The 27253-nt window shown below is 53.5% G+C and overlaps 1 protein-coding gene across 15 annotated transcripts in view; it reads right to left on the bottom strand.

Annotated features, from left to right (window-relative positions):
* Nucleotides 1-27253, bottom strand: part of PCNT (pericentrin) — a 129820-nt gene that overhangs the window by 79069 nt on the left and 23498 nt on the right. For all 15 annotated transcript variants that reach the window (XM_009442002.5, XM_009442020.5, XM_009442012.5 and 12 more), the window contains 9 exons: nt 25371-25545; nt 24737-24873; nt 23017-23128; nt 21230-21452; nt 20486-20567; nt 18875-19049; nt 17312-17529; nt 10679-11133; nt 5012-5567 (listed from right to left, as the gene is read on the bottom strand). In XM_009442002.5, coding sequence (XP_009440277.4) covers nt 5012-5567; nt 10679-11133; nt 17312-17529; nt 18875-19049; nt 20486-20567; nt 21230-21452; nt 23017-23128; nt 24737-24873; nt 25371-25545 — 2133 coding nt within the window. The remainder of the gene's footprint in view (nt 1-5011; nt 5568-10678; nt 11134-17311; nt 17530-18874; nt 19050-20485; nt 20568-21229; nt 21453-23016; nt 23129-24736; nt 24874-25370; nt 25546-27253) is intronic.

Raw genomic sequence — 27253 nt, 5'->3', positions numbered from 1 at the left:
TCTGCATGTGTGTGTGCATGTGCTATGTGTATGCCCATGTGCTGTGTGTGTGCATGTGCTGTCTGTGTGCGCATGTGCTGTGTGTGCTGTCTGCATGTGTGTGTGCATGTGCTATGTGTATGCCCATGTGCTGTGTGTGTGCATGTGCTGTGTGTATGCGCATGTGCTGCATGTATGTGCTATGTATGTGCTGTTTGTGCGCACATGCTGTGTGAGCATGCGCATGTGCTGTGTGTGTGCCCATGTGCTGTGTATGTGCTGTGTGTGCATGTGCTGTGTGTGCACACGTGCTGTGTGCACATGTGCTGTATCTGCATGTGTGTGTGCATGTGCTGTGTGTATGCCCATGTGCTGTGTGTATGCCCATGTGCTGTGTGTGCATGTGCTCATCATGCAGACCAGCAGGCGGGGTGGTGGCGCCTGGATGGGGCAGGTGCACGGGTCCACAAGTGGGGAGACCTTGCTGCTTAAATGCAGTCCTGCATGGATGCAGAGAATCAAGACCACAGCAGGTGGCAGGGGACCTCAGCCAGGCCCCTTCACGGCCACCTTGGGAATCCAAGGGGGATTCCGACTGCTCAGTCTGGCTTCTTCTGACACACTTTGGTACCAGTGCTTACGCATATTCTGACACACAAGATTTTAAAAAACTGAAAAAGTAACTACACTGGCCAGGTGCAGAGGCTCACACCTGTAATCCCAGTGCTTTGGGGAGGCCAAGGCGGGAGGATCACTTGAGCCCATGAGTTCAAGACCAGCCTGGGAGACAAAACAATAAAAATTAGCGAGGCGTGGTGGCACGTGCCTGTATCCCAGCTATTTGGGAGGCTGAGGTGGGAGGACTGCTTGAGCCTGGGAGGCAGAGGTTGCAGTGAGCCAGGATCGTGACACTGCACTCCAGACTTTTTTTGAGACTCCGTCTTTAGAAAGAAAGAAAATAAACCATACTGTGTGCAGATTTCTTTTTTTCCTGCAGCCTCAGATTCCCGGGTTCAAGCAATTTTCTCTCCTCAGCTTCCCAAGTAGCTGGAACTACAGGCCTGCACCACCATGCCTGGTTAATTTTTATTTATTATTTTTATTTTCATATATATATTTTTTGAGACGGAGTCTTGCTCTGTCGCCCAGGATGGAGGGCAATGGCGCGATCTCAGCTCACCGCAACCTCCGCCTCCCGGGTTCACACCACTCTCCTGCTTCAACCTCCAGAATAGCTGGGACTACAGGCGCCCACCACCATGCCTGTCTAATTTTTTGTATTTTTAGTAGAGACGGGGTTTCACCGTGTTAGCCAGGACGGTCTTGGTCTCCTGACCTCATGATCTGCCCGCCTCAGCCTCCCAAAGTGCTGGGATTACAGGCGTGAGCCACCGCACCCGGCCGATTTTTATTTTTAGAAGTGGACTCTTGCTATGTTCCCCAGGCTGGTCTCGAACTCCTGAGCTCAAGAGATCATCCCACCGTGGCCTCCCGAAGCCCTGGGATTACAGGCATGAGCCCCAAGCCCAGCCCGTGTGCAGATTTATAAGAGCAACTAAATGTGCTTCTGTGTCTACACAAGCCACATCCCCTGCACCAGTCCAACCTGGGATGACCCCTCCAGCTAAGCGTGGCCTCCCCTGTCAGCCCCCAGGCTCTCCATGCCCCTCCCTATGCCATCATCAGCTGGCAGGCACCCCTCACTATCCCCCCAGCCGCCTAGCGCCACACCCAGGATGAGCCCCAGCCTCCCCGACCCCCGCACCTCCCAGGCTCTGAATCGCCTCCACTTTGTGTTTCGTCCAGCTGCCAAGTAGCCTGTAGGACAGATCTGTGGTCGCGCCACAGACCACTCACTGCCTGCAGACCAGACCAGAACCCTGCCCTCCGGAGGCCCCAACAGGAGGGGAGGCCAACCAAAGACACCCCCCCCGGATGCCCACCCCTGCAGCTGCCTCGCTGGCCAGGTGCACTGACACATCTGCCCCCACGAAGCTGCACTCTTTGAGCACAGACCCCACAGCACGCACAATCCAGCGGCTCCAAGTGTATCCGTAAGTGCCTGAACGCTCTGATGAAGACTCAGGGCAGAGAAGCCGGGGAGGCACCCCTGTGGGAACCACACACATGGAGCTGCTCACCTGCACAGCCCCTCCCGCAGCACCTGTAGCTCCCCCAGCACCCCCAGAACCTCCAGCTCCCCCAGAACCTCCGGCTCCCCCAGCTCCTCCAGCTCCGCCTGCCCTGCTTGATGCTCCTGCATCTTGGCAGCGTACATCTCTGAGTTCCTGCAGGGCCGCTTGGTGCTGATGCTCCAGGAGCAGGACCTTGGCACCCACCCTGTCCAGGGCTTTGGTCCTCTCTGCCTCCAGCGGGCGTCTCTGATTGCACAGGGCTGCGACCAGCTCCTTCTGTCCAGGAAACATCCAGATGTGCCACATCCCCACACAGGGCACGGAAGGTGCACACGCTCCACATGCTTCCTCTGACTAAATCAGGCCGTGGTTTGAAACACACACTTCATGTGTGATATGCAAGTTCCTCCTTTCTGAATATTCTTTCAGAACTTCGTTTTCTTTAAACCAAACAAACCAAGAAAACCTAATTTTAAATCCACAGCTTGGGAACAAGTGCTATTCTCCAAAGCATCTGTTTGCCTGTGATCAAAACTGGGAACGAAAGGAAACCGAAGCTGGCATCTGAGGACTGGCCTGGAGGGCAGCTCCCAGCAGCATCAGACCCCTGTCTAATTTTGTCCAGAAAGACAACATGGCTCCAGCTTCTCTCAAGAGGCACCTCCCAAGCTGGGAGCAGTGGCTCATGCCTGTAATTCCAACTACCTGGGAGGCCAAGGCAAGAGGATCTCTTGAGCCCAAGAGTTCGAGACTAGCCTGGGCAACACAGGGAGACCCTGTCTCTTAAAAAACAAAAAAGAAACAAACAAAACACATCCCCAGGACTCCCTGACACGTGGTAAAGACAAGGACAGGACACAGAGGCCTGAGACGGGCAACTGACTGCACCTTACTCAGGAGAGCAGAGGGAGCCTGAACATGTTCTGCTTTCTAGGAATTCCCCCAAGATCACATGCTCAGACCACACAAAACAGACAGCCTGAAACATAACATGAAACCCTCACAGCGATTAAAGAAGGTTCCACTTTTCTCCTGTTCTTACACAGAGCTGAAGGAAAGCAAACAATAAGCCAACGCTTTGGAGCCTCACAACCGTTCCCCACAGTCAGGAAGGAGGAAGCCCTCCCGTGGCATGGCATGCTGGTATCGGGAAATCAACGTATCCACCTTATCCAAGCTGGCAATTCCCTAGTTTATAGTTTGGAACATGTACTTCTTAAACGTCTGACAAGGTATTGATCTGCCAGAACAACCATTTCTAACTGCCTCATCAGCTCTAGCCCATGCCCCATCCACCCTGCAGCCAGGCCTATGCATCCCCTTCCTGCAGGGAGATAGGCCAGCCCCAGTGGCTCCACATGCTCAACAGAGCAGACTCATCTATTTCAAGGCGAGAAAACCTCAGAGACCTCACTGAGGGCAGAGAAAGCGCAAGGTGTGTGTGATACGACAACACATGTCCTTTCCTGAGTCACAGGCACTGCAGCTTCTGCAGTCAGGCGCCAGCCCAGGGCAAGAGGGACTTCGCCAGAAATTCTTCTTCATGATAAAAACTTGAAGTGCCTGTCAAATGAACCATCACCGCTTTTTTTTTTGAGACAGAGTCTTGCTCTGTCTCCCAGGCTGGAGTGCACTGGTGCGATCTCGGATCACTGCAAGCTCCGCCTCCCGGGTTCACATCATTCTCCTGCCTCAGCCTCCCAAGTAGCTGGGACTACGGACGTCCGCCACCACCCCCAGCTAATTTTTTTTTGGATTTTTAGTAGAGACGGGGTTTCACCGTGTTAGCCAGGATGGTCTCAATCACCTGACCTTGTGATCTGCCCGCCCTGGCCTCCCAAAGTGCTGGGATTACAGGTGTGAGCTATTTTTGTTTTTTTTTTTTTGAGACAGGGTCTCACTCTGTTACAGCCCAGGCTGGAGTGCAGTGGCACAGTCTTAGCTCACCCTGCAGCCTCGACTTCCTGGGCTCAAGCAATCCTCCTGCTTCAGCCTCCAAAGTAGCTGAGACTACAGGTGCATGCCCCCACGCCCGGTGAATTGTTTTTATTTTTCGTAGCCCACAGGCTGGTTTCAAACTCCTGGGCTCAAGTAATCCAACTGCCTCAGCCTCCTAAACTGCTGTGATTACAGACGTGAGCCATTGTGCCTGGCCCATCACTGCTCTTGAAATGTAGCAAAAGGGTTTTATTTCAGGAAACATCAATAAAGGAGGGGACCAAGGCTCTGAATACACAACATGACCATCAGATCTTCCCACAGCAGCCTGGAAACCAAGTCTTCTGCAGAGGTGCTGGTCAGCCTTGAGGAATACTCCAAAGCCCACAAAATCCCCCACCAAGGTCTAGGCCCTCCCACATACGTACCAGAGCAAAGCCTTTAACAAGGTGCCTGCGATCAAAATAACCCTTCAACTCAGTGTTTTAAAGCCCAGCTCAGGCCGGGTGTGGTGGCTCATACCTGTAATCCCAGCACTTTGGGAGTCAAGGCGGGTGGATCGCCTGAAGTCAGGAGTTCGAGACCAGCCTGGCCAACATGGTGAAGCCCAGTCTCTACTAAAAATACAAAAATTAGCCGCGCATGGTGGCAGGCGCCTATAATCCCAGCTACTTGGGAGGCTGAGGCAGAAGCACTACTTGAACCCAGGAGGCGGAGGTTGCAGTGAGCCAAGATTGCGCCACTGCACTCCAGCCTGGCGAAAGAGTGAGACTCCGGCTCAAAAAAAAGCCCAGTTCACAAAGAGACCAGAAGTCCCCACTGATCTCGGCAGCCTGTGAGACACACAGACACCCGCACAGGCACACACAGCACGCACGCAGACATGTGACACGCGGTGGAAACACACAGGCAGCGGGGAAAGGCCTGCCCTGGGCTGGGGCAGGGCCCTGGCGCCTTACCTGGTGCACTCCCTGCAGCTCGTGAGCCACGGTTCCGGCGAGCTCTGTGCTCACTTTGGTTCGCAGGTGGTCCCGCACAGACTGTAGCTCCCTGTCATGTTTCCGCTTCAGTTTCTCCAACTCTTGAGTCAAAATCGTTTGGTGAAGAGAGTCCTTTTTCTGCAGCTGTTCCTCAAAGTCTGCTCGTAAGAGCTCTAGGGCCTGCCTGTGCTCCTCACGGATGGTCTGAAATTCAGACAGGTAACAGGATTCCAAAGAATCAAGGCTGGACAGATGTCTGGTCTCCAGAGCGCTGAGGTCGGCAGCGTGTTTTGTCTGCATTTCGGCCACACGTGCAGCCAGCAGAGCCCCCTGCTTGCTCTCTAAGGAGGCTGTCAGCTCGCCCAACGCGGCCTGGTGTCTGGCCTCGAGCTCCGCCGTCACTGACAGGAGCTGCTGCTGGTGTCTCTCCTGGAGGAGCCGCAGCTCACGGGCATGCTGCTCCTGGGCCTCCTGCAGGAAGGCATCTTGTTCCGCACTGAATTTCTCGGTGATCTCTTTACGTTCCTCTAAAAACCTGCGGCAACAAAGTGAACACAGGACAGTTAAACATGCATCAGGAAGCACTGACCCTTGCAAAAGCCAAGTCAGTTTCCCACAGGAAACGCCACTTCAACTGTTCAGGTCATCGTTTCGGGATTTTAACTGCTCTTACTACTTTTCCCTCGACCACCAGAAACAGTAAGTGGGAGAGTGAAGAGGCCCCATGAAGCCAGAGGAGCCCAGAGGCCAAAGGCCAAAGCCATGGGAGTCGCCAGGTCACAGACCACAGGTAGGAACCAGCGCCCTCAGCAAGAGATGGCACACACACATCCCCGCCAGAGCCACGCACGGCAGGCACAACCAACCTCCTCCTCACACCACAGCGTCCGAGCCAGCATCCAACCAAGAATCCCAAGGTAATCTCTGCTCCTCAACAGGGAAGGGGCACTGCCCATGGGGGCCCATGGGGGCCCATGGGGAGGGCGAGGCCTGAGAACCCCATAGCAGTGAATAGAACCCCATGGCAGTGAATTGAACCCCATGGCAGTGAATGAATAGAACCTCATGGCAGTGAATAGAACCCCAAGGCAGTGAGTGAATAGAACCCCACAGCAGTGAAAAGAACCCCATGGCAGTGACTAGAACCCCATGGCAGTGAACAGAACCCCACGGCAGTGAACAGAACCCCACGACAGTGAATGAATAGAACCCCACGGCAGTGAACAGAACCCCACGACAGTGAATGAATAGAACCCCACGGCAGTGAACAGAACCCTGTGGCAGTGAACGGAACCCCACGGCAGTGAATAGAACCCCATGAGAGTGAACAGAATCCCATGGCAGTGAATAGAACCCCATGGCAGTGAACAGAACCCCACGGCAGTGAATAGAACCCCATGGTAGTGAACAGAACCCCATGGCAGTGAATAGAACCCCATGGGAGTGAACAGAACCCCATGGCAGTGAACAGAACCCCCTGGGAGTGAACAGAACCCCATGGAAGTGAATAGAACCCCCTGGGAGTGAACAGAACCCCATGCCCACGACAGTGAACAGAACCCCACGGCAGTGATCAGAACCCCACGGCAGTGAACAGAACCCCACGGCAGTGAATAGAACCCCATGGCAGTGAATGAATAGAACCCCATGGCAGTGAACAGAACCCCATGACAGTGAATGAATAGAACCCCACGGCAGTGAACAGAACCCTGTGGCAGTGAACGGAACCCCACGGCAGTGAATAGAACCCCATGAGAGTAAACAGAATCCCATGGCAGTGAACAGAACCCCATGGCAGTGAACGGAACCCCATGGCAGTGAATAGAACCCCATGAGAGTGAACAGAATCCCACGGCAGTGAATAGAACCCCATGGCAGTGAACAGAACCCCACGGCAGTAAACAGAACCCTGTGGCAGTGAACGGAACCCCACGGCAGTGAATAGAACCCCATGAGAGTGAACAGAATCCCACGGCAGTGAATAGAACCCCACGGCAGTGAACAGAACCCCGCGGCAGTGAATAGAACCCCATGGCAGTGAATGAATAGAACCCCATGGCAGTGAACAGAACCCCACGACAGTGAATGAATAGAACCCCACGGCAGTGAACAGAACCCTGTGGCAGTGAACGGAACCCCACGGCAGTGAATAGAACCCCATGAGAGTGAACAGAATCCCACGGCAGTGAATAGAACCCCACGGCAGTGAACAGAACCCCACGGCAGTGAATGAATAGAACCCCATGGCAGTGAACAGAACCCCATGGCAGTGAACAGAACCCCATGGCAGTGAATGAATAGAACCCCACGGCAGTGAATAGAACCCCACGGCAGTGAACAGAACCCCACGACAGTGAATGAATAGAACCCCACGGCAGTGAACAGAACCCTGTGGCAGTGAACGGAACCCCACGACAGTGAACAGAACCCCATGAGAGTGAACAGAATCCCACGGCAGTGAACAGAACCCCATGGCAGTGAATAGAACCCCATGGCAGTGAATAGAACCCCATGGCAGTGAATGAATAGAACCCCATGGCAGTGAACAGAACCCCATGGCAGTGAATAGAACCCCATGGCAGTGAATGAATAGAACCCCATGGCAGTGAATAGAACCCCACGGCAGTGAACAGAACCCCATGGCAGTGAATAGAACCCCATGGCAGTGAATGAATAGAACCCCATGGCAGTGAACAGAACCCCACGACAGTGAATGAATAGAACCCCACGGCAGTGAACAGAACCCTGTGGCAGTGAACGGAACCCCACGGCAGTGAATAGAACCCCATGAGAGTGAACAGAATCCCATGGCAGTGAACAGAACCCCGTGGCAGTGAACAGAACCCCACGGCAGTGATTAGAACCCCATGAGAGTGAACAGAACCCCATGGCAGTGAATAGAACCCCATGGGAGTGAACAGAACCCCATGGCAGTAAACAGAACCCCATGGGAGTGAACAGAACCCCATGGAAGTGAATAGAACCCCCTGGGAGTGAACAGAACCCCATGCCCACGGCAGTGAACAGAACCCCACGGCAGTGATCAGAACCCCACGGCAGTGAACAGAACCCCACGGCAGTGAATAGAACCCCACGGCAGTGAATGAATAGAACCCCATGGCAGTGAACAGAACCCCACGACAGTGAATGAATAGAACCCCACGGCAGTGAACAGAACCCTGTGGCAGTGAACGGAACCCCACGGCAGTGAACAGAACCCCATGAGAGTGAACAGAATCCCATGGCAGTGAACAGAACCCCATGGCAGTGAACAGAACCCCACGGCAGTGATTAGAACCCCATGAGAGTGAACAGAACCCCATGGCAGTGAATAGAACCCCATGGGAGTGAACAGAACCCCATGGCAGTAAACAGAACCCCACGGGAGTGAACAGAACCCCATGGAAGTGAATAGAACCCCCTGGGAGTGAACAGAACCCCATGCCCACGGCAGTGAACAGAACCCCACGGCAGTGATCAGAACCCCACGGCAGTGAACAGAACCCCACAGCAGTGAATAGAACCCCACGGCAGTGAATAGAACCCCACGGCAGTGATCAGAACCCCACGGCAGTGAATAGAACCCCACGGCAGTGATCAGAACCCCACGGCAGTGAATAGAACCCCACGGCAGTGATCAGAACCCCATGGGAGTGAACAGAACCCTACGGCAGTGAACAGAACCCCACGGCAGTGAATAGAACCTCACGGCAGTGATCAGAACCCCACGGCAGTGAATAGAACCCCATGGCAGTGATCAGAACCCCACGGCAGTGAATAGAACCCCACGGCAGTGAACAGAACCCCACGGCAGTGAACAGAACCCCACGGCAGTGAACAGAACCCCACGGCAGTGAATAGAACCCCATGGCAGTGAATAGAACCCCATGGCAGTGAATAGAACCCTATGGGAGTGAACAGGACTCCATGGGAGTGAACAGAACCCCACGGCAGTGAACAGAACCCCATGGCAGTGAATAGAACCCCATGGCAGTGAATAGAACCCCATGGCAGTGAACAGAACCCTATGGGAGTGAACAGAACTCCATGGGAGTGAATGAATAGAACCCCACAGCAGTGAACAGAACCCCACAGCAGTGAATAGAACCCCAAGGCAGTGAGGAGAACCCTATGGCAGTGAACAGAACCCTATGGGAGTGAACAGAACTCCATGGGAGTGAATGAATAGAACCCCACAGCAGTGAACAGAACCCCACAGCAGTGAATAGAACCCCATGGCAGTGAGGAGAACCCCATGGCAGTGAATGAATAGAACCCCATGGAAGTGAATAGAACCCCATGGCAGTGAACAGAACCCCATGGCAGTGAATGAATAGAACCCCATGGAAGTGAATGAATAGAACCCCATGGAAGTGAATAGAACCCCATGGCAGTGAATGAATAGAACCCCCATGGCAGTGAACAGAACCCCATGGCAGTGAATGAATAGAACCCCATGGAAGTGAATAGAACCCCGTGGCAGTGAATTAAGGAGGTGCAGGCGGCACTCAGGGCCAAAGACAGAGGCAGGGAGAGTCCTCACAGAAGGACCTGCTCCCATCAGGAGGCCAAAGAGCCTGGAGCTGGAGGGTCCTGCAAAATGCCAAGGCCTCCAATGGGCACTGGCGACACAGGACGGATGGCAAGAGGCACGGGCACCTCTGCGCCTGGAAGCCTCTCCTGAGGGCCTCCTTGGTTCAGCTCTACCACGAACTGCATGTCGTAGCCTGGTGAGAAGAGCGACCTGCTCGTGTTCATGCAGCCCCAGCGACCTGAACGTGAGTTTCTCCAATCCCTGAGCGGGGCCTTGTGCGGCCCTGGTTGCTGGGGAAGGGCTGGGTGGGGCAGACAGATGAGAAAGAACGGCACAGCCCAGGGACTGAGGCTCGCAAAAAGGGTCAGCACCAACAGGCAAAGAACCCAATCACTTTCTAAACCTCTTGAAAACTTCAAAGAAGAGTGTGTATGTTTTAGAAAAACATGCTTATTTTTAAAAATCACCTGTTTAAGTTAAAAAAACTCAAAAACGCTTAGTGGATAAACTCCATGTCCTTATGACACCTATAAAAGAGGTTTAGCTTCTGCTGTTCAAATCTTAAAACACACGAAGAACAACAGAGACAATGACTGATCCCCGCCCCTGACACCCACCCAGGGAGTGCAGACTTGGGGAGCTTTGGGGCGGCAGCTGCCAGCCTGCCCGTCCAAACACAAAGCTGTCCCATTGTGGCCGGGGGGCTTCGGGGTGGCGGCTGCCAGCCTGCCCGTCCAAGCACAAAGCTGTCCCCATTGCGGCCGGGGGGCTTCGGGACAGCAACTGCCAGCCTGCCCGTCCGAGCACAAAGCTGTCCCACTGCGGCCAGGGGGTTCCGGGACGGCGACTGCCAGCCTGCCCGTCCGAGCACAAAGCTGTCCCACTGCGGCCAGGGGGCTTCAGGATGGCAACTGCCAGCCTGCCCGTCCGAGCACAAAGCTGTCCCACTGCAATTAGGCTGAAAACCTAGAGCGCCACACCTTGTTCCAGCTCCCTCCAGACCTTTTCGCCCAGTGGAGCCCACAGCGCCTCCTCCCAGGAGCCTGCCCACCTTCTACCCTCCACGGTGTCTGGCCTCACAGGGACTGCAGATGGCGTCACTGCAAACCCACCTGCTCCGGGCCAGCATCAGCTGCAGGGCGCAGTCTTCCTTCACGTGGAGCGCGGCAAGCTCCCCGTCCTGGGCTGTGGGCGGCTCCCGCCCACACTGGCTGCAATGCAGGGCGTCGTCTGAAGTGAGGTCCTGTTCCAGCTGCTGCAGGCGGCCCTGCTGCTCCGTCAAGGACCTCTCCAGATCCAGGATCTGGGCTGCCTGTTGGTCCTGAAGCTGCCTCATTTCAGCTTCTCGAAGCTCAAACTTGTTTATGATGGTCTGTTTCTCGGATTCAGCCTTTTCTCTCAGTTCAAGTAGCATCGACGTTAACTTCTCCTCAGCTTCCCGCTGTAGCTCCTCCTTCAAAACTTTCCAGTCCGTTTCTTTTCTTTGGAATTCCTGTTTCATCAGCTCAGTCTTTTGCTTAGCATTATTTAGTTCCTTCTGGTGGTCTTCAATTAGATTGTGTTTTACCTACAGACAACATAATTTCATTTAGGAGGAAAGATGCTAATGGAAGAGATTATTAGAAGAGACAACCCAAACCCACCTCTGAAGACAGGGAATTTTCACCACACACACACCCATTACGCCGCACACAGCAACGGGAATGATTCTCATGTTGATGACAATGGAAGAAACCTAAAGTGGACAAGTCTAAAACTAAATAAAATGCCTCCTACATCCTGGCACCGAGAACCGACTGTTCTTTATCTCTGGAGCCCGTGGCCTTGACAGCAACCAACAACCGAAGGCAGCACACATCAGCCGAGCAAAGGCAGCAGCCGGAGGCTTCTTTGTTCAGACCAAGACCAGTGGCAGGACTCAGATCGGCCGCAGGCCTCTGTTAGGGGAACGCCAACCCCACAGATAGCGCTGGGCCACTGCAGCAAGCATGACCGGATGCCCAGGAGGCAAGAGCAGCCAATGGTGCGATGCTCCCGATCTGTACAAGGTCAACGCCAGGACAATGAAAGACCCTGAGCAAGGGGTGGATGAACTGCAAGGCACACTGTAAAGGGATCCTGTGCAGAGGGGGATGAAGGAGAATGCAGAGGGCAAATATCCTAATCTTTTTTTTCTTTTGAGACAGGGTCTGTCTCCCAGGCTGGAGTGCAGGGGCACAATCACAGCTCACTGCAGCCTCAAACTCCTGGGCTCAAGCAATCCTTTATAGAGACAGGGTTCTGCATGTTGCCCAGGCTGATCTTGAACTCCTGAGCTCAAGCAATCCGCCTGCCTCAGCCTCCCAAAGTGCTGGGATTGTTACAGGTGTGAGCCACCGTGCCTGACTTCCTGACTTTCAAAGAGAAAAAAGTAGGTCAATAAACTACTGAACTCATCAAAAAGAAACAAACAAAAAACCCAAAAAAAGGCATGTAAGATTGACCTCAACTCCTTATTTAAAAATTAAGTTATTAAAGTTTAGGGTGCTACTTCTGGTGATGCCTGTGCACCTCGCCAGACCAGCCCTCCAGAGACAACCACTATGAACTGAACAGAATGTACAAAAAAACCTGAAGGCTGTGGAAAGATCCACAAGCAGACAGACCCTGCAGAGGGCTGGACATTCAGAAGGAAGAAACGGCACTGGGCCATTGCTCTTTTTCCAGCTTTTCAGTAAGAGTAGTATCTGTCCATGCCCCACACACAGAAATCCCAAATCCCTCACGTGAGCCAGAGGAACTGGAGAGTGAGGGAGGAAAGAGAGCTGCAACGCCTGGGAAGGAACCCGCCCACGTCTCAGGCTGACCCCGATCTGTACGTACGAGGGGCAGACTCCAAAAGCAAGCAAGCCGGCTAAAGCTACAAGAACTGAATTAACACCATGCCGCAGCCCAGCACAGACACAGGGGAGCATGGAGTCTGAAGTCACCCGAGTGAACTGCCTGCTGCAACAGAAAACCAACACTCTCCAGAGGAGCAGGACAGAACCCAAAGTCTCCAAATCTATCACTCACAGTGTCCAGGATGCAACCTGAACCCAGCTGACCCATAAATAAGCAGGAAAACGTGACCCCTGCTGAAGAGAAAACACAATCAATGGAAACCAACACCAAGACAAAACAGATCATAAAATCTGCAGAGAAGGATTTTAAACATCTTTAAATCCTGAACAAGAAACCTGTCACCTTAGACTTTTTTAAGCCACAAAAATACTCCTCAAGAATCAAGGTAAAATAAAGACTTCAAAAAACGGAGAAAATGTGTGCAGCACAGCAAGAGATGCTGAAGGAGATCCTTCACGCTGAAGGGAATGTCGCCAAACACTCAGATCTTCAAGAAGAAATGAAGAGCACCAGAAATGGCAAGTATAAGGCCATTTTTCCTCTTAATTTCTTTCAAACACATGTTTTCCAAAGCAAATCTCCTGACACTGCAGGAGGCGGATGTGATGTCTAGTCTATGAAAACTGCAGCACAGAAGACGAAGGGGAGGTGACAAAAGCACCTGTGCAGTTAGAGGTCACAGTTTACACAACGCAGCATCATGGTGACTCTCAGTAGACTGTACTGATAAAAGACAAGGTTAAGAATGTGTATTCTTTTTTTTCTCTTTTCTTTGAGACAGAGTCTTGCTCTGCCGCTCAGGCTGGAATGCAGTGGTGTGATCGTGGCTCATTGCAACCTCTGCTTCCCGGTTTCAAGCAATTCTCCTGCCTCAGGCCCCCGAGTAGCTGGGATTATAGGCATGCACCACCATGCTCGCCTAATTTTTTTATTTTATTTTTTAGTAAAGACAGGGTTTCCCCATGTTGGCCAGGCTGGTCTCAAACTCCTGACCTTGGGTGATCCACCCGCCTCCCAAAGTGCTTGGGATTACTGGCCTGAGCCACCGTGCCGGGCCAAGAATGTGTATTTTAATCCCTGGAGCAACTATTAAAAAACATAATGCAAAGAGGAATAACTTAATAGTCAACAGATACATTAAAATCAGTTCTAGAAAATATTCAAATAATCCAAAAACACAAGAAAAAAGAAAAAGCAGAACCATGACCACCAGACGCATCTCACAGAAAATGAACAGTGAAACGGAAGACCTAAATCAACCACATCAGTAATTACATTAAACATTTATAGACTCAGCACTGCAACTGAAAGGCAGAGATTATCAGAATGGATTAAAAATTGCCAACTATGGCCAGGCGTGGTGGCTCAAGCCTGTAATCCCAGCACTTTGGGAGGCCGAGGTGGGCGGATCACGAAGTCAGGAGATTGAGACCATCCTGGCTAACACGGTGAAACCCCGTCTCTACTAAAAATATAAAAAATTAGCTGGGCGTGGTGGTGGACGCCTGTAGTCCCAGCTACTCGGGAGGCTGAGGCAGGAGAATGGCGTGAACCTGGGAGGTGGAGCTTGCAGTGGGCGGATATCGCACCACTGCACTCCAGCCTGGGCGACAGAGCAATATTCCGTCTCAAAAAAAAAAAAAAAAAGCCGGCGCAGTGGCTCACGCCTATAATCCCAGCACTTTGGGAGTCCGAGGCAGGCAGATCACGAGGTCAGGAGATCGAGAACATCCTGACTAACACGGTGAAACCTCATCTCTACTAAAAATGTAAAAAAAAACTAGCCAGGCATGGTGGCAGGCGCCTGTAGTCCCAGCTACTCGGAGAGGCTGAGCCAGGAGAATGGCATGAACCCGGGAGGCAGAGGTTGCAGTGAGCCGAGATCGTGCCACTGCACTCCAGCCTGGGCAACAGAGTGAGATTCCGTCTTTAAAAAAAAAAAAAAAAAAAAAAATTGCCAACTATATGCTGTCCACATAAAATGCACTTTACTTTGAATAGATTAAAAGTAGGCCAGGTGCAGTGGCTCACATCTGTAATCCCAGCACTTTGGGAGGCCGAGGCGGGTGGATCACTCGAGCCCAAGAGCTTGAGACCAGCCTGGACAACACGGCGAAACCCCATCTCTACAAAAAATACAAAAATTAGCTCAGCACGGTAGTGTGCACCTGTACTCCCAGTTACTTGGGAGGCTGAGGTGGGAGGATCCCTTGAGCCTGGGAGGAAGAGGTTGCAGTAAGCCAAGACTGTGCCACTGCACTCCAGCCTGGGCAATAGCCTGTCTCAAAAAAAAAGAAGAAAAAAAAAAAGTAAAACGAATAAAAAAAGATACACCAGACAAAATGCACACAAAGGTTGGAATGACTGTATTGATAAAAGACGAGGCTGGGTACGGTGGCTCACGCCTGTAAACCCAAAAATTTGGGAGGCTGAGGCGGGCAGATCATGTGGTCAAGAGTTCGAGACCAGCCTGGCCAACATAATGAAACCCCGTCTCTATTAAAAATACAAAAATTAGCCGGGTGTGGTGGCACGTGCCTGTAGTCCCAGCTACTCGGGAGGCTGAGGCAGCAGAATCGCTTGAAACCAGGAGGCGGAGGGTACAGTGAGCCAAGATCGCGCCTCTACACTCCACCCTGGCGATAGAGTGAGACACCGTCTCAAAACAAAACAAAACAAAAACAGGTGTATTTTTGGACAGAATACTACAAGACAGAAAAGGGTGAATTTTTAGGAAGACATTACAATCACAAATGTGTACACGTGTAACAACAGAGCTTCCACATACTCAAAACAAGAATTAAAATTAACAAGAGAGAAATCCACAGTCCTCTCCCCATAATTGATATAAGGAGGTAAAATGGTGGCCTGTGAAAAGCATAAAGACATGAGCATCAAAAAGTCACCTGGAGCCAGGTTCGGTGGCTCACGCCTGTAGTCCCAACACTTTGGGAGGCCAAGGCGGGCAGATCACTTGAGATCAGGAGTTTGAGACCAGCCTGGCCAACATGGTGAAACCCTGTCTCTACTAAAAATACAAAAATTAGCTGGGCATGGTTGGGTGCGGTGGCTCACACCTGTAATCCCAACACTTTGGGAGGCTGAGGCAGGTGGATCACGAGGTCAGGAGATCGAGACCATCCTGGCTAACACGGTGAAACCTCGTCTCTACTAAAGATACCAAAAAAAAAAAAAAAATTAGCCAGGCATGGTGACGGGCACCTGTCTTCCCAGCTACTCGGGAGGCTGAGGCAGGAGAATGGCATGAACCCAGGAGGCAGAGCTTGCAGTGAGCTGAGATTGCGCCACTGCGCTCCAGCCTGGGTGACAGAGCGAGACTCCATCTCAAAAAAAATAAAAAAAATTAGCCAGGCATGGTGGTGTGCACCTGTAACCCCAGCTACTAGGGAGGCTGAGGCAAGAGAATCACTTGAACCCAGGAGGTGAAGGTTGCAGTGAGCTGAGATCGCGCCACTGTGCTCCAGCCTGGGCGACAGAGCAAGACTCAGTCTCAAACAACAACAACAACAACAACAACAACAACAACAACAACAACAAAAAGTCACTTGGGAAGTCTGTCTTCAGCCAACAGTGCCAGAGAAGGCCACACACTGGTGGCTGCAGATGCCATTGGCACATGACCATCGGCCCACCTACCGCCTGCCCGGCTCCCCACAGGGCTCCACCCTTACCTCTATTTTGCTGGAAGTCCTTACCAACACCTGCATTTAACAAACAGCATGGGATCAGACTTGCAGGTCATCATAGCTTCCTATGAAGCTGTCTCTTGATGGAGAATGAAAATCATTCTCAGGGAGACATTCACAGGGAGGAGCAAAGGGGTGGGAGAAGCAGGACACAAATAGAAATGAAAACACTGTCACAAGCATGAGGTTGAGTCAGAACACACATGACAAGACATGACAATTTCAGTCACTTTAACTCCACTGCTCCGGCACGGGACGGACCCTGAGCTGCCCTGTCGGCTCACTTGAACTCCACTGCTCCAGCATGGGATGGACCCTGAGCTGCCCTGGCTGTAACCAAGCCCATCGGGCCATGTGGAGGCTGCTGTCATGTTGCTTTGTCATCGTTTATGACGGCATGGCAGTGTCCTCACACTCGCAAAGGGCAAGGAAGGGAGTCAGAGGGTGCCTCTTCCACAGGTGCAAAACAGCACAGGAAGAGCCTGGGGAACGTGGACGCAATTTAAGACTTGGGGTGAGCATCAGAGGCCAGCCACGTGCTTGGCACCCGGGCTTGTGCCTCCTCCCAGAGCCCTCTTAGGACACCTGGACAGTTTCCCTAAGAAATCTTGACTCAGAGGGCCGGGCGTGGTGGCTCACACCTGTAATCCCAGCACTGTAGGAGGCCAAGGCAGGCAGATCACTTGAGGTCAGGCGTTTGACACCTGCCTGGCCAACAAGGTGAAACCCTGTCTCTACAAAAAAATACAAAAATTAGCCAGGCATGGTGGCATACATTTGTAATCCCAGCTATCAGGGGACCACTTGAAATCAGGAAGCAGAGGTTGCAGTGAGCTGAGACCGTGCCACTGCACTCCAGCCTGGGCAACAGAATGAGACTATCTCAAAACAAAACAAAACAAAAAGAAATCTTCACTCAGAACTTCACTTTCGCCCCTGTGCTGACCCTGACAAGATTCTATCCAACCGCCACCCACTACTGGCATTGCCAGGAATAGTTTCAAGAATTTACGGGACTGTCGCCCTTACAAATGTGGCACGTACAGCACTGGGCTGTCCCCAGGATGCCCCTCCATACACAAGGACATAAGCCTTCCAGGTGGAAGAGAGCAAGGACTCGGGCGGGAGGCGCTGGGCTGTGGAGTCACGACTCACCTTCTCCAAATCGTCCTTCAGATGAGTTTCATGCTGCAACTTCTCATACAAATTTCTATTTTCTATTTTTAGGAGTTCAATTTCTTCCTTGAGCTCAGTCTGAAGAAGCGAAAGTTGCACCTTGTGCTCAGTTTCCAGACCCAAGACTCTGGCTGCCCCCTCTGTGTCGGCCTCCAAGTCCCCGTCCTGCACACCCTGGAGATGCACCCAGGGAAGCTCTGTGTGGAAAAGGAGCAGGGAAGACAGTCAGGCCGGTGCCGGCCCTCGATGGAGCCCACAGTCCGCACAGGCAGAACGGCAACCTATAAATGCTTCTGACAGCAGACACTGTGGATTTTCAAGCTCTGTGCTGACTCAGTGATGAAAGCAGGCATGGCTCTCTCAAGTCTCCCCTCCCTTTTGGGACACCTCCATGCTGCCCCAGCACAGTGCCGTCCCGAGTCACAGGGATGTCCTGGGCCCACACGACAGCCACACGACCCGCCCAGGCTACTCCTTCAGGTCAGGTGTGACACGTGACCCTCCATGAGTTCCTGAGTGAGCCTCATGCCTGTGACCAGATGTGGGCACACATGTGTCACCCAGGGTCTATGAGGCAGCCACAAGGACAGGGCCTGAGCTCAGGGGCCTGCCAGGGTTCCTGTCCCAGCACCTCCCCCTGCTGTTCTGTGCCCGGGCACGCTACCCCCACCGGCCCATCTCTTCTTCTGCAGAAGAGGAAAAAAGCAGAAGGGACTAGGTGCTGGCCAGGCACCAGTGGTGCCAACGACCATGGGCATCAAGGGGCGGCTGTGGGGACAACTGTGGTGCAGGACAGGCAGGAGTGAGGACCAGATGCAGGCGCCGCTGCACCACCCCCAGCTTGAAGGAGGCCCAGGCAGGCCCAGGCTTCTCTCAACTTGGCCACAGCCCAGAATGGAGTCAGACCACACACCTCCCAGCAAGACCCGCGGCCTCAGCCCCTCACCCCCACCATGGACGGCAGCCCCACCATCAGCACAGTCCACGCCAGTGGCCAGGGCCGCCTGCCCCTCCTGGAACCCGTCAGTGGCCACTGTCCGGCGCCATGGGACCGCGACTCTGGGATGACTGCAGTTTCCTCTCCGTCACCTTCTGACCCCACAGCCCTGTGCCCCGTGCCCTGCCTGGACATCCCACAACCTTAAGTCTGACTAGGCGAGCTGGGGTACCTGGGCCTGCTGGGAGCAGAGCAGGATCCTGGAAAAGCCTCCCCTGGGCCCAGTGGACACACATTCTCCCTCCAGAGGTGAATGGTCACCATGTCCATCCAGCAATCCCCATGACCCCCAGGGTGGCCGCCCAGGTCAGACCTGCCCTGCTGGGGCGCTGGCCCAGGACACGCACTCCTGCCCAGCCAGTGACCCCGCCTCTAACGCCAAACCCTCATCAGGACACACTCTGTTGAGGTGTCAGCCCCAGAAGAGGTCGGAGCACTCAGCTGCTTCACGGAGGACTTGGATCGAACCCAGGCACCCAGGCTCCCCGAGAACATCCCCCAGACCCGGGACCTGCCGACACCATGGCAAGGCGGGAGGAGCCCACCTTGGCTGTGCCCTTCAGAGGGCTCCAGACGCCACTCGTGTCCCAATGCTGAAGTCTCTACGCAGCATCTGTCTGAGACATGCCCCTCGTGCTGGATGCAGAGGGGAGACTCCAGCGCTTCCAGCTGGTGCCTGTGGCTTTCTTCTAACTCCGCCTGGAAGCGTGGCAGGCTCTCCTACAGAGAAACCACGTGGGACAAGCACGTTAGTGAGCCAAGCTACCTCGCTCGCAGCTATAACCCTCAAAGGTGTTTCCTGCTATGCACAAAGAAAACTCAAACCTCACTAGGTTCATGAGACCACACACTGCGCCCTGGTGAACCCCGCCAGCCCACTGGCGTGCTCACATGCTCTCCCGCCCACACCCGTCTCTCAGTCAGGCCTCCGGAAGACATAAAGGAATTGGTGGCACTGACAGGGACTGGTGCTCCTCAGGGCGGCAAGGCCCTGGACCGGGCAGACCTCTCCTCAATTCTCTCAGCAGCAAGGTCGGTAGGGCACGTGCCCCTCGCGTCTCCCCTGGTGGCCTCACATCTCAGGGCTGGGCTCTCAAGGCCAGCCTCCTGTGACCACTGCCCACTAACAGCTGTGTCCTCGTCACACCCACGCGCAGAGGCAGGGGTTGGCTCTCAGGTGATACACGAATGCCTGGTGGGGCTACCCACCCCAGCCCTTCCTGGGTTCTCTCTGGTGCAAGGCCTGCTCGTGAGAAGGTCCTGGCTGCCTGTTCCAGCCGGGCCCTTGCCCTTCTCTGGCATTTCCCCCATAGCCTCTTGTGCAGCAAATTCTGTGTTGGGGTCCGCTTTGCAGGGAACTCAAACTGGCACACAGCCCGCTGCCACCCTGCCTGGACACCCTGTGGCCTCCAGCAGGCCCAGGGACCCTGCTCCAGAGTGAGGGCTCCTGGCCGCTGAGCCCAGATGCCCCGAGTTCCCCTCCACTGGTTCCACCGTGCAACAAGCCACGCGGTGCTGCCCCTGTGTCTCCTCCCTGCCCTCCCGTGTGTCCCCCGGAGCCCGACACCGGCCCCCTGAGTCTCCTCCCTGCCCTCCCGCATGTCCCCCGGAGCCCGACGCCGGGCTTGCTCATGCTGCACAGCAAGTGCTCCACAGCCACACGTACTGCTGGGCACCACACTGGCAGCACAGACCCAGAACAGTCTACATCCCAGAAGCTCCGTTTGGACAGTTTGCCCCACAGAAGTTAAAGGTGACAGAAGTCGCAGCACGGAAGCAACTCAAGGAAGAAACACAAAAGCCAGCAGACGCTCCGTGTGGACTCAAAGCAAAGACACAATTTCACACCCTTCGAACTGCCACTGTCAAGTCTGACGAATGTAGCCCACTGCAGGGTGGAGGCCTTGCCCACAGCCAGGGCATCCCAGGGCTGAGGGAGGGGCTCCGGCTCCCCCGGTCACCCCCTTTCCTGATCAAACAGTGCATGGTGAGGCCCACCGCGGAGCAGCAGTGAGGTCGGGGCAGCATCCGCAAGCAGCCTTCCTCCCCTGGACAAGGTGGGAGGGACGGAAACACAGGCTCTATAATGTGGAAGACGCAGGACTGGAAGGTCAAGAGCACAGGATTCCCCCACTTCCCAGCGCGCGGCCAATTACCTTATGTCGCTCAGGCTCGAGTTCATCAACGTGATCTTTTCTTCCTTTCTCAGGTTTCTCTTCTAAACCCACACAGGACAACCTGAAGGGAAAACATTTTATAAAAGCTTTACACACGTACCCCTTTTCCATGTGTGCACCATTCCCTCCCCAGGACCGACTGCTCACAGCAGAGGCGCCTCCTCGTGCTTCCAGTCAAGGACGGGCGATGCCCATGTGCGGGGAGCCGTGGCAGTCACAAAGCCAGAGACACGGCACAGGGACATGCAGGTCTGGAAGAAAGTGTGCCCGCCACTGACTCTCTCTCTCTCTCTCTCACACACACACACACACACACACACACACACACACACGCCTGGAGGAGAGCGCCCCTGCCACCAACACACACACATGCCTGGAGGAGAGCGCCCCTGCCACCAACACACACACACGCAGGCCTGGACAAGAGCGTGCCCACTGACTCATGCACACACACACACATGCTGGCCTAGACGAGCGTGTCCACCACCAACATGTGCACGCAGGCCTGGACAGAGTGTGGCCACCAATGGCTCGCACGCACACATGCAGGCCACTCTCGGGTGCCCGTGCCTGTGTCATCTTTTTAATCTGGACCATAAAATGTGTTTGTATAAAAGGCCATTGGTGCCTACTAGCATGAAATCACCAACAAAACTACCCCTGAACTCAGAGCCTGGCCCCTGTATGGCAGAAACTCACTGAGGCTGGAACTGCTTTGCTCACCCAACTTCCACAGAGTCCAGAAGAGCATCTTCCCTCGCCCCCTGCAGCCTCTGCTGTAACAGGGTTAGGTCTTCTTGGTAAGTTTTCTCAGCATCCCTTAACTTCTTTTCAAAATAAATCCTCAGTTGCTCCAGTTCGGACTCATGCTGGGTTTTTTCTCGCTGCTTCAGCTGTTCTAAATCTTCCACACGAGAGGCGCGCGCCAGGAGTTGCTCATGTAGCTCTGCAACATAACGGAGTCAGGCAATCGTCTTAAAATGGGACACCCACAACAAGCCAGGCGAGAGGCAAGAGCCTGGTTACCTGTGGTGGGGGCAGAACTCGGAAAAGGGCCCATCCCAGAACCTGAGAGTGATGAGGGACCCCTACAGCTTAGACTCTCGTACGCCCCTGAATGTGGAGAGCTCTCTCCAAGCGGTGGCAAGAGCCACAGGGCTGGGAGCAAAAGCAGCACTCGAAGTGGCAGGGATGTGGGGGGCACAGACAGCAAGGAGACAGACGATGGTCCTGCAGCCCCAGGAAACTGGATCCAGACCAACCTCGAGCCCAGAAGCAGGCTTATCAGGTTGGCACACGACGGCTGACACCTGGATGTGGGCTATGGGGGACCCTGGACAGAAAACCCAGCTGTACCATCTTGGACTTTCTGTAAGCTGACAACTGTGTTGTTTTAGGCCACCAAGTTTGTGATAATTTGTTACACAGCAGCAGAGAAGCAACACGGACCCTAAAAGAACTTGTCTCCATGGCTACTATGGTCAGAATACAGCCCGCTGCTCTACAGCAGCTGACAGCCAGCAACGGGCACCCCAGAGAGGGCAAATCGGGGTTCTCTGCATGGGTCCCGAGAGGCAGGACAGAGACAAGCAGAGGACCAAGCCAGAGCCGGAGCCTGCGGGGAGCAGCTGTGCCTGTGGCCCCCTCAGCTTCTCTCTTCTCCAGCCTCCAGCGACAGACAGACCCCCAGAGGAAGATAAATCGACATGCTCTCAGCTGCACCTGGTCCCGGCAGGGCGCAGGGCTGGGAGGCGGAGCCAGGCCTGGTGCCCTGGTGACAGTGGCAGTGTCTCCAGTTCTTTCTCCTAAGTGCTCTTTGCTTCAAATCCCACCACCCACAAGGACAAGTTGGACCAAAAGGCTCTGTCGGCCCATGAATGCCAGGAGACACGCAGTGGCTCGCCCTCCTGTCCTGTGGCCCTGGGCGCCGGTGCCTGAATTGGGCTTGGCCAGCCCCTGCCCTCAGGCACCATCCAAGCCTGCTGCACAAAGACCTCTCTGACACGGAACGGGGGGCCTGGGGTCGGGGTCTCCAGAGGTGCTCAGCTATAAGGGGACACCTGGAGCAGAGCTGCCTTCAGCAAGTGGCCTGGAGAGCTGGGGCCACAGGAGCCTGGCAGCAGGATGTGGGGCACCTGCCCTGTGACCCCAGACACCAGGTGAGCCCGCACTTGGACAGCACTCAACCGTCCTTCCGAGGCAAACGCTCAGCACCACTGGTAAGCTTTCCTTAGACATGAAGGCACCCCCTGCGAGTGTTGCTCTTGGCCTTGAGGGACACACAGGTGCACGTCACTGCTGCACTGACTTGCTTAGCGTAAAACCAGGGCTCTCTCCCACAAAGCAAACCTCCACTTTCAAACCAGACACCTCAACCTTCAGGATGTCAAACAGGTAAATCCACTTTTTTGTGTTTGCTAGAATTGTTAAATTCTGGCTTGGTGTTACAACAATGAAAAACACACAGCTTCAGCTTTTGAGGATCTGAATTTTCCAATACAATTCCTCACCACTCAATTCCTGTCTACTGGTCCTGGCAGAATCAAGCTGGGACCACAAGCGCCTGATCTCTTCTTGTGATTGCGCCTTCAGGTCTTCATACGATGCTTGAAGATTCTCTAACTGGAAAAAGCAAAGTGTCCAGGTGAGACCCTAATGAGCTCAAGGCCCCCACCCCAGCAGTGACGTGTGTGGTTTTATCCCTGCCACTGCGATCCTAAGGGTAAAAGCTCACATCCCAAACCTGCAGCTCGGAGAAAGCCAGCCACAGCAGAGATCGAGAGAGCTCTGTCCGTGACAAGAGGGATCGGTCAGTGCTGACCCCACAAGGCCAGGCACTTTCAGAATCTCAGGAACTTCCAGGTCTGTCTCAGCTGAGGAGGTGGCACGGCCAGGTTCCATGCCGGCTGCAGCAGTGCAGTTTCATCTTATGCACCTCCCTGCTTCGGTTTAGGGTCATACATACAGACTGCTGAATGGAATTTAGGGAGTCTTACTAGCCCACAGTACCCAAGACTCCCAAATAGGAGGTCTCTCAGTTTCAATACTTCTACATTAAGGAAGCAGGTACCTCTTACACCGTGACACTAAACTTTTCTGTACAATCAGCAAGAGCCCTGCCCAGCGCAGCATGGCGTGATTTCCTCCTGGGCAACGCTGCACCTGGGGCTGGCCTGTCCTCCTCATGGAAACGGCTCCTCCTACCTTTCCCAATCATGGGCATCCGGACCAGAAGATGCTACCAGCCCCCTCTTTCCCATCTCGGAGGGAGAGCCTGGAAGGGACCAGGGAGAGACTGGGGGTGTGGAGTGAGCCCCGGCCTGGACTCTCTGCAGGAGAGGAGGGTGTGTGGGCACCAGAGTCCCGCTGGGAGACACAAGGGGCCCAGGACAGGCCTCCCTAAGACCCTAGACCCCAACTACTTCCATATTCTCATGTTTGTAAATCTTTCACACACCACGATTAACCCTATCTCTGATTTATGCTTTAATTTCTTCAACTGATTCTTGGGATACTCAGTTTGCGTCTCAGGTTTGTCAGGCCTCCAATGAGGACCTGGCCACATCAACATTTTGATTGTAGTGCTTCATTAGAGAAGCATCTTGAATACACACAGCAGAAAGAAATGCTTGTTAACTTTTCCTAGGAATCTCGTGTGTACTGGATCACGGTTAGAGGATGTGGCCTTACACTCCTACCTAGTGTTTGCAATTTGTGTAACTGTCTCAGGGACACCTGCAAAGAATATGCATTCCTAAGTACAAGATTGAACATAATTATTAAATCAGTCTCAGAGACTATATCCTTACACTTTTATTCACCACTAACAGTCTATTTATTTTTATTTTATTTTATTTTATTTATTTGCTTTTGAGACGGAGGCTCGCTCTGTTGCCCAGGATGGAGTGCAGTGGTGAGATCTCAGCTCACTGCAACCTCCACCTCCTAGGTTCAAGCGATTCTCGTGCCTCAGCCTCCCGAGTAGCTGGGATTACAGATGCCCACCACCATGCCTGGCTAATTTTTGTCTCAAACTCCTGAGCTCATTATCTGCCCACCTTGGCCTCCCAAAGTGATAGAGTTACAGGCGTGAACCACTGTTCCCAGCCAGTCTCTTTAAATTTAGAACTTAAGTTTTAGCAAATAACACAATACGAAATAGCCCAATTCCAAAATCTGTTAAAACTTCCCTAATATACCAAGTAATTAAATAACGAAGCTGCTGCCCACCTCCAGCTGTTTTTCTTTCTCGCTCTCTTTGAACTTAAACTCCAAGTCTTCTAAACACCGGCCGTGCTCGGACTGCAGGTCTTCACGTAACTTCTCAATGGCTGCTTGATGATGACTCTCCAGGTTCCTAAGGGCCCCTAGAAAGGTAAAGCAATGGCACTTGGTTTACAAGACATCACTCTCCTCAACAGCGACCTCAGTGACAATAATGGTGCACCCAGAGCGCTGCCACCCAGAGCCCCATCCTGGGCGCCCCCGGGCCCCTCGTTTGAGCCTCACATGCCTGATAGCGCCAGGGGACATCGCCTACCCATGCCACCCACCATGAGGGTCAAGCTGGAACACACAACCCTGGAGTATGAAAAGTGAACAAGCACAAAGCTGCTGCTTTGTAATAATTTAGCAACTGAACATGCCAAGAAAAATCTCTGAAACAAAGATCAGGAAGGTTTAAGGACCCTGAGAGACCTGTGACCCATGACGGCCACCAGCGTGTCACACGTGCATGGGGCCATCCAGCATTTAGAAGGTAGGAAACGTGCACAATGACGCATGGTGACATGAACGACATTCCTTCCAGTACTACCTAGGAAAATTCAGTCCCACTCCAAACTTGCTCATTTTCATTACTTACGTTCAGCCTGGTTTTTGTCTTGAAAAATCTTCTCCAACTCAGCTCTCTGTTCTGCCAATTCTTTCTGAAACTGGTTTTGTAAATCCTCCATTTCTGATTGATGCTTTGCAGACAATTCTTTGCGTAGATTTTCTAAACATAAATCTTTTTCAGATTCCCAATCTTCCTTCAGGGTCTAATTTAAAAGAAAAAAAAATTAAACTCAATAGTTGATTATCTGTGCTAAAAAAATTTAAATCACACAGTCAAAACCTCTGAGCAGGCCAGGCAACGTGGCTCATGCCTCTAATCCCAGCACTTTGAGAGGCTGAGGCAGGCAGATCGCCTGAGCCCAGGAGTTAGGGTTACAGATCAGCCTGGGCAACATAGTGAGACCCCATCTCTACAAAAAAAAAATACAAAAATTAGTGGGATGTGGTGGCATGCACCTATAGTCCCAGCTACTCGGGAGGCTGAGGCAGGAGGATCAATTGAGCCCAGGAGGTCAAGAATGCAGTGAGCTGTGATTGTGCCACTGCACTCCAGCCTGGGAGGCAGAATGAGACCCTGTCTCAAAGGAAAAAAAGAATGGGCAGTCATGGCCCCCAACTAAACTGTCGTGACAGGCCTTACACCCAGTCTCTCCCCTGAATGCTGGCAGGACAGAAAAGCAGAAGCATCCAGGAGGCAAGCAGTAGAGGAAAAGTGAGCAAGGACCACCCACCACAAAACAGACTGCCGTCTGCACACGAGGACCACCCACCCTGAAACAGACCAGCCTCTGCACAGGGACCACCCACCCTGAAACAGACCAGCCTCTGCACAGGGACCACCCACCCTGAAACAGACCAGCCTCTGCACAGGGACCACCCACCCTGAAACAGACCAGCCTCTGCACAGGGACCACCCACCCTGAAACAGACCAGCCTCTGCACAGGGACCACCCACCCTGAAACAGACCAGCCTCTGCACAGGGACCACCCACCCTGAAACAGACCAGCCTCTGCACAGGGACCACCCACCCTGAAACAGACCAGCCTCTACACAGGGACCATCCACCGCAAAACAGACCTGCATCTGCACAAAGCGAGAGGACCACCTACCCTGAAACAGACCAGCCTCTGCACAAGGACCACCCACCCCGAAACAGACGAGCCTCTGCACGCAAGGCCTAATCCACACAGTCACCCTCAAAGCGTTAGGAATACATCTCCCTATAAGTCCCAGGGGCCAATGGCAACTTTGCCAACCTCCACCCAAGGGCTGGGCTCTGTCCCAAGTGTTCTGAGAAATGGGTCTCACTGCCTGCGTCAGAGGGGCAGGTGACCGGAACACAACCCCAAGCCTGGACTAACATCCATCGTCTGCCAAGGGCCTGAGAGCTGCCCAGATGCCTGACTCAGGAAGGGCCTCCACACTCAGCATGGCTGACAGCTCTGCCCTCTAGCGGAGGGCCTGGCAATGACGGGGCACTGCTTCCTGTGGTCCCCAGTGAGGCCACCCACAGCAGGTGCAACCCTCCCCACCCAAAACCTCCTCCCTGTGTGGTATTCTCCCCGGCACCCCAGCACCCACACCCCATGCACTGCAGGGAACTGCCACATCCACGAGGGCAGAGGCTGTGTCCCAGAACACAGCTCAGGGGCAGGCCACGGGGGCCACTCAGAAGACAGCATGGAGGGGCCGAGCAGCGCCTTTGTGTTATACAAGTCAATGTGAAACAACAAAACAAGTTTTCTGACAAATACAAATGATATAAATAAACAAAGAACGCAATACACTTTCAACCAGCATATTCTAATAAAGCCTCAACTGGCTTCTGTCTGAATCAAGGTGAGGAGTGTTCTCATGGGACCTGGCAAGAAAGGAAAAACAACATACACAGAGGCGTGCATTTTAGAATC

The sequence above is a fragment of the Pan troglodytes genome, chromosome 22 (assembly GCF_028858775.2).
Source record: "Pan troglodytes isolate AG18354 chromosome 22, NHGRI_mPanTro3-v2.0_pri, whole genome shotgun sequence".
NCBI lineage: Eukaryota > Metazoa > Chordata > Mammalia > Primates > Hominidae > Pan > Pan troglodytes.
This window is presented reverse-complemented; position numbering and strand designations above follow the sequence as displayed.